Consider the following 14,642-nt stretch of genomic DNA (forward strand, 5'->3'; position numbering starts at 1 on the left):
GGAGGAAAAAGGAGAGGACTTTGTGAAAACTAAGGATAGGTTTCCAATAGGGCTTATTTATCCTTATGTATCTATAAATTATCTATCCTATGTATCCTTATGTATCTATAAATTCAGTTCAACGTTTAATTGTTCCAGTTCTGGCTCCTGAGGAGTTTTAATAATTTGGCCATACATAGTTCCACAAAGAAATTAATATTTCTACTTAATGAGTGTTAACTTCCTCATGAGCTTTTGCAATATCCGGTAATGTATTTCATTTTTACACTACTAAAAATGTGTGCAATCAAGTAAAGCTTTTTGAAATCGAAGCACTTCACTTCTTCATAATAAATAACCTCTTTTTTTTTAATTGATTTTTATCTCAGACATGAGAAAATGACTGTGTATGTCAGTTCTATTCCACTGTAGCACTACACAGTCTTTTGAAAGGATGTTGCCCTAGAGGAGAAAAATGCAGAGTGCTGAGTTGCTAAAGATATCATCCTCAAGCTTTAGCTTATCAGTCGTGCAAGAAACTCAGTCAGCCATTGTGTTCTACATCTCTAGCGCTTACTAGCTATAAGATGGCATTTTTTTATGTTTTCCTGTGTATTCCTCTTCCTGTTGCTGAATAATTCCACAGTTTTTTCCTGACAGGCAGATACTGGAAATGACACAGGGAAGACAGCTTTTTAGGATAAAATATATCTCTAAGTTTCTAAATAAATATATCAACTAAATTTATAAAAATGTATGGATGGGTTATAACCTTTCACAGCAATTACTGATACTTATTACCCTCCAAAAATTTTACTAATATATATAAAATTTGTATCAAGTATTATATAAATATTTTTATTACAAAAGAAACTTTTTTTTAAACCTATTTTATTATTTATCAACATATGTGGAGTTTATGTTAGGCAAGTAACTGTGCCTTCTGTTGAAACCTTTTTTTTTAAGATGTTTTTATTTGGATATTTGGTGACAAAGAACTGAATTCTTTACTAACAGTGGTTAATAATTGCTTCATGAAATGTTTTCTTCTGTAACTGCTTTTGGTTTTAATGAATGTTGTACTGTTTTAGCTGCCTCCTGCTGTGAGATATCAGGCCTTGTGTATAAATTTATTCATCTGCATATAATCTTAAGTAATAATCTGGCAAGAAAGCAATAACAAAAAGGCTGAGTAAACAATAACTACATGTTCTGGCAAGCTGGGAAACATTAACATCCAGGAGTCTTCTGTCTTCTGTGTTCTTCAATAAGCATGTTTCTTTCATGCATTTACTTATACAGTTTCATCATATTAGAAAGAAATTACATGTAAATCTTTATATTTACAAAGTTCTTTTGTTCTCTCACATGTCTGCCACAAGAAAATGATGTCATTATATCCATTCACAGTATGAAGTAGTATGGACTCCAAGCAGAAACTCCTAGATTGCCTAGATCATATTTCATAAGGAATTAATTCATTACAGGTACATAAACAAGTGATATGAGGTATAATTGTGTTGTAAAACATAGTCACTTTTTGGAAGTTAGTTTTAAAACTGCTGGTGTGGAAAACAATCTGTAAGAGGACATATAGTCAAATGGTTCATTTTGTGACAAGATTCTTTTACACCACACTCTAAGGAATGGCTGGGGGGGGGTTGTTTTAGTTTTTTGGTGTGTTTTTTTGGTTTGTGGTTTTTGTTGTTATTGTTTTTATTGGGCTTCTGGGTTTTTAAATCATGTTTTAAAGAAAGGGAAACTAAATGAGGAAAGTGAAAACAAAGGCGCCGTTACATTTTACTCTGATTCATACTGAATAGTGTGTGATTATAGATCTGTGTAGACCTATGAAGGATTCAAGATAACCAGACCATAATGTATTAATCTGACCACAAGACGTGAAAAGCTTAAAACAAAAGCACATTCAGATTTATTAAGGCATTTCAAGGACCAGTTCTGTAAATTAAGCAGGAATACGTCTCAGCAACTGCTAATGAAAACATGTTGTTTTCTTTTGTATGATTTTAGCTTTAAGAAAGTTAAGCATATACAGGAAATAAAGAGCGAACATGAAGAAATAGAATCAGTATGTTTAGGGTTTCAAATTTCATGTTGTCATGGTGAATAAGGTGGTGGTAACTGATCTGTTGCAATTTTGTAATAAGCTGGTGGAGCATCAGGTACCTATGGTAAGGAAAATCAGTGTGAAAGATCAAAAAAAAAATCCCAGTTAATTTAAAAGAAAAATGACAAGAGAATGATGTTAAAAAGGCAGCAAGCTATTTACCACCATATTAGATACAGTTCTACGACTTAAAGAAGCTGAATTTCTTCATTGTGTCTATTGTTTAAGGTTACTTTTTTGGTATATGTTTTCTGATTTTGCATCAGATTCACTTTATTGCTATTTCTTATCCAAAGAGAGAATTTTTGGTGTTATAAAGGCAGGAATATTTTTCTGATATATATGGGGTGTTTTTAGCTTGATAATTCAGACACATATTGAAGCTTTTCTTTAAGAGTCTTGATGCAGGAATGGTGTCTTATTTCTAAAGGTAAAAATTTGAGTAGCTTATTTAAAATTGTTCGAAGTTAGCCTCTTCTCAATTCTAAAGCAATTTAAACACACCCATTTATATATACTTATCACTTAATTTACCTTTTTGGAAACTGAAAGTTTAAATGTTCATCTTTCTATAATGATTAGAAGACCTATTATGTTGATATTTTATAATGTTCCCTGATAATGCTTGTGAGAGTATAGTATACCAGACACAATCCATTTGTTGTCCGTCAGAATGGTAGAAAATCAATTAGGGAGATGTTTGGGGTTTTTCAGTATATTTCAGCATTCAAGTGTTGCATCATTCTAATAGATTGCAAAATGATCATACAATTTAAGGATAAATGTAAATTGAAGACAATAACTTTTAAAATAAGCATTCTAAATAGTAGATTTAATTTTTTTTAATTTCTCACAGTACATTTTTTTTCAAATACTATTTTCTAAGTTGATACTGAGGCATTGAAGACTCAAAGTATGAGAGAATACGCCGAGGGAGAAATCATAAAGTGCTTGTTTAACAATATTGTCACCCCTTGTCTTACTCAGTTTTAAGTGAGATTTTGGGTTGCAACTTACCACAGAATTAAAGTCTCTGTAGTCCTGCAGAGCCATTTTGGAGTCTGGTATTTCTCCTCCACCGACCACGTTTTGTATTGTGCTCATACTAGAGCTTTTGCTCTGTGACAGATGATAAAGAAATATGGGGAAAGTGACAGGAAGAAGAGACTGTGTGAAGCTGGAGCAAAATTTGACAGCACAATATACAGAATGTATTAGAATCTGGGACACAATGCAGGTAAGAAAGATACCTTACCTAACACTTTTTGCTGTCTCTGCTGATACATATGCTCTCCCTCTTGGTAATCCACTTACATTGCCAGAAAAATAAGTATCACATTTTTTAGGTCCCAGATTGATGTAGGAACTTAGACCTTATCTACCCAAATGCCTCCTCTTCTTTATGCCACCCATTTCTTTCTTAGTTCCCAGCCTTTTTGTTTTCGATTGTACACTTTCTGTACCAGTTGTCCCCTAGCCAAAAATACCCTAAGAAAAATATGATTTTCAAAACCAGAAAGTAGCAGTCTGTGAAGAGAAGGAATTAAAAAACAGATTATGTTTTATACAAAGCAGGAATTTGGTTTGAATTTTGAAGGGATTTTTTAAGTATTACCTTCACCTTTGCAACATTTCACTATGAAAGTTTGGGTTTTAAATATTCTGCCAGTTGATATGTGTATTGGATAGATAAACTGTATACTTGGATAGAAAGAGAATGGGACAAAGTTACCGGAAACAGCAAGGAAATGGATTTGCTGACTTTGATGAGAGCTTTGCTGGGTTTTTTAGTCCCAAATAGTTACTTTACATATTCTTCATAATATTAGGATAAAATATACTGTAAAACATATATTTGGATAAAGATTTGTTCTGGTTTCAGCTGGAGTAGAGTTCATTTTCTTTTAAACAGCTGGTGCAGTGCTTTGTTTTGGATTCATTATGAGACTAATGCTGATAACACAGTGATGATTTGGTTTTGTTCAGAAGCTCTTGCTCTAGGTCAAGGACTTATCAGTGACTCATGCTCTGCCACAGAGCGGGTGCACAAGAAACTGGGACTGCTCATGGCTGGGACGCCTAACCTGGACTAGCCAAAGGGATATTCCACACCCTGAGTGTATTTATATACACTCAGTATATAAATAACAGATTTGGTTGGGAGGGGCTGATTGCTGCTCAGGAACAAGATGGACATCAGTTGGGGGTGGTGAGAAACAGTATTGGGCATGACTAGTTCCTTTGCGGGTTTACTGCTCTCTTTCTCTCATTTTCATTATTATGATTAGTAGTAGTAGATAGTTGATCATATTTTGTTTCAATTTTTCAGCTGCTATTATCTCAACCTGTAAAGTTCACCTGTTCTTTCCAGTTCTCCTCCACACCAAGGTGGCGGTGGGAAGTAAGCAAGTGTCTACATAATTAATTAATGCTTTATTGCTTTAATTGCTGTCTGAGGTTAAACCATAAGAAGCTTTCTCTTTAAAGAATTAAAAAATACCTCCCTTTCATAGGAGAGGGAGCAAAACTTCAAAAATAAAGCTTTGGTACTTCTAACAACAGATGTTAGAAGAAGGATTCTACCTTTTTAAAAAATATTTTCAAAGAAGACACAGATGAAAATATTTTTTAAGTAGTCTTAAGAAAACAAATCTCAAACCCATCCCACTTTTTTTTGGTAAATCTTAAAACTGCAAGTGAAATTTTATATGGATGAATCACACATCACCCATATGTGAGCATATTTACCTACTTGTAACAGTTATTCTCTGCTTCCTAGATTTACTCGAATCATATCTGCCATTATTTAGGGGTAAATCTTATGATTTATTGAATCATAAATGTGAATGTATTACGTTTATTTAAATGAAGAGACAAAGAACATCTCTTTGTTTTGTGTAAATATAAACAGAATGCTTCCCACAAATATTTTTTTTATTGATGTGTTGTGCAAAATTGGGCAACTAGTTTCCTGTCCCTTTGCTTCTGGTTCCTCTTGCCCCTTTGACTGGCAAGATCTTCAGGGCAAGTTGTGTTTCATATTGTGTGGTTTGTCTGCGACATGTCAGTGTAAATACTGCTTGAGATAATGGTGTCCTGTTACTGATTTGATGTTTTCTGCTTTAATGTAATGCAAATCAAGGAAATACGTTGTCAAAATAATAGCATGGAGAAAATGATCTGCTGCTTACCCGCAGACTTTTGTAGCCACTGCGTCTTTTGTAATACCAGCAGCCAAAGGCAAGTAAAATTGCCAGCACCAAAATGAAAAGTCCAATACCCAGAGCTCTGTTGGGAAAGCAAAACAAAATAATTTGCACCACAACTAGATGGATCCTGCTGTGAGCAGGACTGTTATACCAAAAGTTTGTGTCAGTGTCCTTTTATCAGAGGAAGGCATAGAGCAGAACTTACCTCAGAAAATAGTCAAGTATCAATAACTTCAGCCAGTTTCTGTAGATGTAGCTATTAGCTAATTTCTCTACAAAGTTTTTAAATATTTTAAATATATATTTCTTTGAAAATAATTATAATTATCTACCAATGACTACTGTTTCCTAAAACATACCTGTTTGTAAATATAGCAAATCACAGCATTGTGATATTGCAATTGAATGTGAAATAAATTAAATGCCACATCTGCAATAATGCAGCTCATGTTTATTTGCTAAATTTCTCTAGGCAGCAAGTATTTGAAATGTATCCTAATTGCATCATATTGCAACAACTTCTAATGACAGAAGTGGTTTTTTTTGATACATAAAACACATTACAACCTTAAAACATGACTAAGAAACTTTGAATTATTCATAAAGAGCTCTATAAGGATTTAGTTCTTGCATAATATACTAGGCGCAGTATTGATGTGTCACTGGGTCATTGTAGGGAAAATATGCTTTGCAAACTGTGCTGTAAAACATCCTTCCCACTGCTCAATAGGGACTTGGCAGAAGCAGCACAGTTCCCCTCTATGTCAAAAAGCAAGCTGACAAAGTAATTTCAAATTCTCTAGTCACAAAACCCCTTCCTTTAGGGTTAATATCCTCCCTGTTGAGAGATATCAAATCCATTTCCCTCCCCCTTTTTTTCTTTTGTTCTTTGCTTGTTCAGAAGCAGAAGAATATATGAAATTATTAAAGGGAAAAGAGTATGGGGAAAAAATTACTATGAGAATCAGGATAAACCCATTCCAACATACTTCTGTAGATCTTAGGCCTAGTTGCTTTGCAGCAATTACCCCAGGCTTTTTCATTTGGACTGAGTAGTGGTGCTGTGTGACTTACCAGAGAGTTTTTATATCTATTTGCTGTCATTTTCATAACCTCAAGTTTCATGAAGGAGTATTTTCTTGTGAATTAGAAAGCTTGAAAGGATGCAAGCAGATTTGTGTGGCACAACAGGCTGCTTTTTTATCTGAACTTCCTGTGTGCTATTTGAAACATGAAGCCCCTTGGAGACAAAGGGATTTTCTTTTCCCATGTACATGGATCTTGTAAGTTGCTACCACCCCTTGAAGACTTTGTGTGGCCTGCAGGCCTGTTTAACCCAAGAACAGTGCTCACAGCAGTCACTTTCTGATAGAGGCAAAGTTGTGAGATGGCTCCACTGGTTTTGCTACTCTCGCCAGCACAGTTCCAACTTGGAGGGACTACTTCTCCAGGCAGCTGGTGCCCTCTCTACATTTTTAGACTTTCTGTTTGTCACATGCTGTGTTGCTTTAGATGTCTATTAGCCTGTATGCCCCCAGAACGTATGTCAGTTCTAGAGCTGGTACTTGTGACTGCACGTTCATTGTCAAACTCCTTCCCTAACCATTCAGAGGCTAGTATGGAAAGTGTGTATGTTATTTCTAGCAATTCCAGTTAAAGCTGAAGTTGTGCTGCTAGGAATCTGGGCTAATATCTAGAACATTTCTGGTATTGGAAGGAGAGTGTCACTTTTGCATGTCTAGAAAAACTACTTACAGGTGCAGCCACTAGAACTCACAGCATAAAGGTGAGCATAGCAAGTTTCAAGTGCTGAAACACGACTAGCCAGCTTTTTTTTCTTTTTTTTTTTAATTTTATTTTTAAGAGCTGCACTGATTTGGATGGACTATTAGAGAGCTTTCCCCTTTATTTATTCTTTTTGCCAGAGCTGATGAAGAACCAAGTATCTTGCAGTAGAAGTTGTTTGCAACAAGTCATTAAGTTTGGGGCCCAGTGAGCCAGTACCAGTAGCGTAATTTGGATTAGACATACAGATATCCCAAGCACACTGGAATTACTTGTCTTATGTAATAAAACATCACCAGTTGGATGGTGTCTCCCATAATCCCAGACCAAACATATTTTATTGTAATTCAAAGACAAACAATTTGGGAGTCACATTTGCATGGCATTGATGTCTTTCAGTCTTTTTAAACCATTTTTCTGGGAGCAGAGAATGAGACAACATCCCTTGGAGCTTCCCAAGATATGTTTGTGAATCTAGAGATTTAGAATACAGATCACCTTACAACAGCCTCAAAAGTAAATTTTAAATAAGCCTCAATAAACCTGGTAAAGGCTAAAGACTTGTGATCATATGATTTAACTCTAGATTCTTGAATTATGCAATTCTGATTTTTCTGAACATTGAGGGCTCTCTAAGATTGCACTGTGACAAGCATTAGCGAGAACTATAAGATAGTTAAAAGGCACTCCATCTATGTACAACAGTGACTCTTTTTGATACAATTTTCTTTTTTTCTTTCAATGCAAATTCTTTCACCAGCTTACATGCTAACATAGGTTTTGATTTATGCTTACTCTTCTGCTGCAAAATAGATGTGTCCTTTGCCTCTGAAATAGTTGCCATCCAGGTGGTTATATCTTCTGGGCATTTTGTGAGGTTGGTCCTGCTCAAACCTATATGGTAGAAACACAGTGTGTCAGTGTGTTAAATAATTTGTTACCTTTAAAGCATAATATTTTTGGCTTCTTTGTTTTAACAGGAGCACTTTAGAGAGGCAGGATAATCTGACATCTCCAGAATCAAGTAGATCCATATACACATGCAACTGTCCCAGTTTAAGGTAAAGCTCAAAACCACAACTACAGTCTACGTGTTAGTATCACCACTGATATCAGGATGTTTGCAACTGAGTAACAGAGTTTGGAGAATTTGATCTGCTCTGTTTAGGTACCAAGGGATGGCAAACTTCTGAAGCAAGATCTAGAATATAGAAAAAAATTACCTGGACAAGAAAAACTATTGAGAAGAAAAACTAATATTGTTCTTACAGGTAATTGTTTTTTTATTCAGTTATTCCCTGTAAACACTCAGAGGACAGATTTTCAGTCACTGGAGACTCTCAGAGATCTGTTGAATTTCAGATGGGAATACTGATTTATGTCTGCTGACAATCTAAACTCCAGTGTGTAGGGAATCCGTATTACAATCTTTATTGCCAGTCTTAAGGTGATAATCATAGTTGTCTGAACAGTTAAAAATCTAATCCATGAAATATAGTGAAGAAGAAATTCACACGTAATCATGTTTCTGTCATGTGAAGAGCACAACAGATCCTACTTGATAGTATCCCACTAACTACCTCCCCTATACAGATAAATTATAAAACACAATGACTTTACTGAACAGTATTCTTGCCAAGGAAAGAAAACATTTTGAGTTTAGAGACAGTCAAGCCTCTTCTAAAGCATAATTTTTAAACAAAGCTAAAAATTTTGTGTAAAACAAACAAAAAAAAATAAATCTTACCTCCTTGAGATGTGTATTCTGTCTGTTAACTGAAGGCATATGAGCTTTCTTTGACTTGGTCTGGTTTTTTCTCCTTTGATCTGTCCTCTTATGACTATCACGAGTTTAAATTCCTTTCAGTACAGCTTCTGAATGCATTAATTAGCATGAAAGGGGCAAGGAAACAACTTCTCGTTTTCTTCTGCATCCTTCCCTCTTAAAAAGCAGCAGAAAAATCTGTTGTTTCTTGATTAATTACATGTGTTCTGAGAGACAGCCCAATACCTTTTTACCTGTCCAAGTTTCTAAAGTGGGCAGACACTTTCTAGATGCAAACATGTTTTGATCTAAATCTGCCGATTTTGTTACAGAGGACTGGAATTTTTGCATGTATTTGCTGTAGCTTTTTTTATGCACCATTTTAACACTCTGAAAACTAGTATATGTGGACCAAAACTCATTACCTTGTGACATAAGTGTCTTGATTAAGTTAAATACAGTTTAATTCTATACTGAGAAGCAAATGCTGCAACAAAAAGAGGGTCTGTCCCATGGGCTGCAGAACTAATGAAGCCTGGCCTTTGCCTGTGCTAACACTGTAGTAATTCAATTTACAAGGTCAGGTGAGAAATGGCAGTCTCTGATTGATTCAGAAGCCTGGATATGTGATACACCAGCAGTTAGTTACTGCCAAAAGAGCAAGGACATAAAAGAACCATGTTCTTCTGCTTCTCCTAATGAATTCATTTGTGCTAGTGAATCATTAATCTGAGCCTCTCTGTCCTTCTACAGATTTTTTTAATTTTGAAGGATTAAGCGCTTTTAAGTTTGCATTTGTCTTTGAAACTGTGCACTAGGCTCTAAATATGGTGAAAATGGCTGAGAGACTCAAAATAAAATAGAAAAGAACAGATAATGTGAGTGACCAGCATCCATTTCTTTAGGAAGTTAGATGAAAAGAATTAACACTGGTATTTTTTAGCTAGTGGGGAGGTGCTTTTGTATTTTTCCTAATTATGGTAAAAATCTGACCTGTCTTTATATATTTTTCCATTGTAGTGCCTAGTGACTGGGCCAGAGGCAGTGAGCACAGACTGAAACACAGGCTGGCCTCTGAACATCTTGAAAACCCTTTTTTCTGTGAGGGTGACTGGGCACTGGCACAGATATCTCAGAGAGTTTGTCGAGTCTCCCCTATTGGAGATCTGCAAAAGCCATCTGGACACAGTCAGTCGTGGATAACCAGCTCCAAGTGGCTCTGCTGTAGCAGGGGATTAGACCACAGGACCTCCAGAGGTGGCCTCCAAACTCAGTCGTTCTGTGATTAGTGCCAGAAGGATCTAGTTGGCTTTGCTATACCCATTAAATTTTGAAGCAACACAGTTTTTGCAGAGGGGAGAATAAAGGGTACAGGAAGAATGAACAGTGAGGAGCATAAACTTGCTAATTTGGGCAAGTTAACCCAGGTGAACTCAACAGGAATTTCAAAGGTGAAAGAGGTGCAGGGGAGTTTCTGTAAATATCATGTGTGTAAAACTGTAAGGGGACACTCTCACAGTCTGTCAAGTTCCTAAGAAGCATGCCAGCCCTTGTGCACTCTAAAATAGTTGTAAAGTTCATTATCAAGTCATGTGTGTTCCTTTACAAAAGCTTCATGTCTGGAAGAGGATGATAACTGAAGGGCACTGCTTGATCTTGTGAGAATCAAAACACTAATAAAGGAAATCCATGTGATTGCTTCGTGTAGCAAAAACCAGTCTCTGACCCTTACTTGGCTCAAGTGAGCTGTAGGGTAAAATGTCAACTGCTTGAATATTATGTGTTCTGAATGAATCTCTTGTTAGCAGTTTAGCAAGGAAGGGATAAAACCAACAACTTTGTCATGAATCTGTGGTGCCATCTGGAATGTAAATGCAGAATGCTGCTATTGAGGGGTTAGATGGATGAGGGGGTGAAACACCACATCCTGCTTCTGATATCAAACTTTTTACAAAATCTTATTTCTCTGATGTAGTGCTGATAACTCTATCAGTGTAAAGTCACTGGAATTGACATGGATTGCAAAAGTGTTACCTTTTCAAAGGCAACTTTTCAGAAGAAGAGGATGGAAGAGGTGTGCTTTGGAGAAACCCCAAAGTAACCCAGTTTTTTTTCTGATAGCCAAACCTGTGGCAAATCCAGGACACTCTGATGAATCTTGGTGAAAGATCGAAAATGCATTCTTCTGGTGTAACTGAAAATAACAGGCCTGACCTTTGAAAAAGAATAGCTGTTTGTTGTTTTTGTGCTGTTGACACTATGATTCCATCTTTCTAAGACATGATCCTGGGATTTTCATTAATTAACTTCTTTTAATTAATAATTATTTTTCTCTGACATTTGAGGCTTCCTGTAGCACACAGAGCAAAAAAAACCCCACAATTACCTTGACACCTGATTTAGTAAAGACTTTAGTTTTGAGCTTTGTGGGAAATTCAGTATAAACTCACAGGTATTTCACTGCTAAATCTGTTACCATTACATCCCTTTCAGTTCATTCATAAATATATTCATCCTGAAAGCCTGGTTCATGACACAATCTTCCTCCTCAAGTAATTTCCAAAATGAGGCTGTGATCCTTACTGTCAGACCCACCTCCCTCTGCTGCATCTCGGAATCTTAGAGTAAAGAAGGAATGGTAGTCTTAATCCTGTAGAAGCTGTGCCAAAAGGATGCCATGATTACAGTGGTGTTTTTGTTATTCCATGTTTTTGTTACTTTTTTTGCACTTTTTGTTACTACCATGTTTTTCTAAAGAAAAATGTTTGAACAGCTTTCTGGCAGTTTTCCTTTGCTTCTACTTTGTCTGCAGTAAACTGGAGGTTCTGAGCCCAGGGAAGTGTTCAGATTTGTGAGACTTTTCTTCATTAGATGCAGGATGATCAACCATAGGTGAAAAACTTTTGGATGCAGTTGGGTGCCATCAAGGTGAGGTTGAGTTATGACTTCCCAGGCATGTAATTTCAGGAGGCCATACTTGGATTCAAGAGAATGGCATTGCTTTCTACAGCTCCCAATCCTGTTTCCACCAGTAATTTGCTAACTGTTTTGGTGTGAGAAACTCCTTACAGGTGGGCTACTGATTTAGGCCTCTGAATCCATCTCTTGAAGGAAATTAGTATAGTCAACACTGACTACTTTCTTAGAACTTGGATCAAATGAGTCCTTTTGAATAGGTTGCTCAGGGAGGTGGTAGAGTCACCATCCCTAAAGATGTTTTAGATGTTTTATGGGACCTGGCACTGGGTGATGTGGTTTGGATTTAGAGGTGGCAGTGGCAGTGCTGGGTGGATGGCGGGACTTGACTTTAAAGGTCTTTTCCAACTTTGGTGATTCTATGATTCTAAGTAATCTGTAGTAATAGTCCAGTGAAATTTAACTTGAAATATTTTACTTCAGCTGCAGCTAAAGTAAAAGCAGTTCCAAAACGAATACAAACACTGAGTACTTGAGCTCTGGACATAAGGGTAGCAGACTTCAGGCTCCTCAAGGAATCAGTCAGTAAAGGTAGCCTGGGAAAATGCCTCCACTTGTCTGTCAGTTCTGGTCACATTTTAAACAGCCCTCTAAGGGCACAGAAGGATGCAATTCCCAAATGTCAGAAGTTGAGCAGGTGAGGCAGAAGATGGCTTGGCTGAGCAGGAATCTTCTTTGGGAGGTAGAGGCAAAAAAAAGAAGGTGTAGGCCCAGCAGAAGAAAGGTCAGGTGACGTGGGAGGAATACAGGATGCTGCTCACCACTGGAGGGACAAAATTTGAGTAGCCAAAGCTTAACTGGAGTTGAAGATGACCACTACTGAGGGGTACAACAAAAAGAGCTTTTTCAAATATATTAGTGGCAAAAGGTAGTGTAGAAATAACATCAGCCTGTTACAGGATGAGGACAGTCACTTCACAAATGGACATGGACAAGGCAGGGATGTTTAATGCTTTCTTTGCCTCGACTTTCAACATCAGTAAGGCACTAAGGAGGGCCCACTGCCCGGAGCTGGAGGACCATGGCTATGAGAATGATCAGCTCCCAGATGACCCTGAACTTGTGCAAAATGTCCAGCACTCAGCTGAATAACATATCATGTGATGGGTGGTCAAGTGGCTGATGGGTCAGTTGATCACTCATTACAGTGAACGGGGTGACATCAGACTGGGGACCTATTACTAGTGAGATTCCACAGGGCTCCATCTCAGGGCTGGTGCTCTTCAACATCTTCATAAATTACTTAGGCAAATTGCAGGTCACCAAAGAATGAAGTTTAACAAGGGGAGGTGTCAGATTCTGGACCTCAGATTGGACAGCCCTGGATGTGTATACAGACTGGGGAATGAGGCTGAAGACCAACACTGCAGGAAGGGACCTGGGGATCCTGGTCAGTGGTAAGTTGAACATGAGCCAGCAGTGCCCTGGAACCAGGAGAGGCATCCCTGTCCTGGGGACATCAGGCCCAGCATGGCCAGCTGGGCAAAGGGAGGGGATTGTCCTGCTCTGCTCTGAGCTGGGGCAGCCTCACCTCCAGTGCTGGGGGCAGGTTTGGGGTGCCACAGTATAAGAGAGACATAAAACTGTTGCCCAAAGGAGGGCAATGAAGATAATGAAGGGTCTGGAGGAGAAGCCATCCTCAGCAGTCAGTCAGTTGTTCAGCTTGGCAGTGAGGAGACTGAGGGGAGATCTCATTGTGGTCTTCAGCATCCTCATGAGGGGAAGAGGAGGGGCATACAGTGATCTCCTCTCTATGGTGACCAGTGACCGGACCAGAGAAAAGGCCTGAACTTGTGTCAGAGGAGGTTTAGGTTGGATATCACAAAAATGTTCTTCACCTGGAAGGTGGCTGGGCACTGGAAGAGGCTCCCCAGGGAAGTGGTCAGAGCACTAAGCCTGACAGAGTTCAAGAAGCATTTGGAGAACACCCTCAGGCACATGATGTGACTCTTGGGAGGATCAGGAGTTGGAACTTTGATGATCCTGACTGAGCCTTTCCAATTCAGTATATCCCACAACTGATTCTATGACTTCGACTTCTTTTGTGCCATTAAACAGATACATAGCAACAAGATGACAGTGTCCAAGTGATTAATACTATTTAGTGCCTTTAGGAAAGGAAACTAAAGTATGACTAAAGATCCTGTTCAGACTGGTGGGAACCAGGGGAAATCTCTCAGCCCTGACAGAGCCAGTTCTGAGCTCAGATTGGGCTGTTCAGGACTTCACCCAGTCAGCCCTGAAAGCCCCAAGGGGCAGACCATGTCCTTGCTGCTGGGCTGTCCTCATGGCTTCAGCCTGAGCTTCTTGTGTTTCAGCTTTGCTACTGCCTCACCCTCATACCATGCACTGCTGTAAACAGCCCAGCTGCATCTCCTCTATTCCTCCTGTTGGTGCCCCCAGAGCTGCTGCTCCCCCTGGCTGAACCAGCCCTGGTTCTTCACCCTGGCTGTAGCCTCTCAGTGATCCTGTTGAATTCAGTCATCTTTGTCAACTTCTTTCCTGTGCTTGTGGCTCCAAAGTGTACACACAACCATGGAGCAGAGGGGAATAATCACCTCCCTTGACCTACTCCTTGTGCCCCTGTTCTTCCAGCACAGTATGCCACTGAGTGCCTTCTTTACTGCCCATGTCAAACATCAGGACATGTCAAAATAAACTGGTGACAGGGCTTGTAAATACAGAATTTTAACAGAATGCCAGAGGTGGAAACTGCATCTGTTAAACATTTCCCCATTCTTCCCACCTTCAGCAATACCACTTTCATTTTATAAAATGAAGAGTTATTTTAAGTAGTGGA

The 14,642-nt window shown here is 38.2% G+C and overlaps 1 protein-coding gene across 1 annotated transcript; it reads right to left on the bottom strand.

The window, feature by feature from the left end:
• Window positions 1–1,453: 1,453 nt before the first annotated feature.
• On the bottom strand, window positions 1,454–7,970 carry MLANA (melan-A). Its single transcript, XM_066339974.1, has 4 exons — window positions 7,897–7,970; window positions 5,299–5,395; window positions 3,125–3,226; window positions 1,454–2,166 (listed from the first exon to the last, which is right to left on the bottom strand). Exons 1-4 carry the CDS (start codon window positions 7,968–7,970, stop codon window positions 2,098–2,100), a joined length of 342 nt encoding a protein of 113 aa, XP_066196071.1. The 3' UTR covers window positions 1,454–2,097.
• Between the last annotated feature and the right edge of the window lie 6,672 nt (window positions 7,971–14,642).

This window comes from Sylvia atricapilla, chromosome Z (genome assembly GCF_009819655.1).
Source record: "Sylvia atricapilla isolate bSylAtr1 chromosome Z, bSylAtr1.pri, whole genome shotgun sequence".
NCBI classification, from domain to species: Eukaryota; Metazoa; Chordata; class Aves; order Passeriformes; family Sylviidae; genus Sylvia; species Sylvia atricapilla.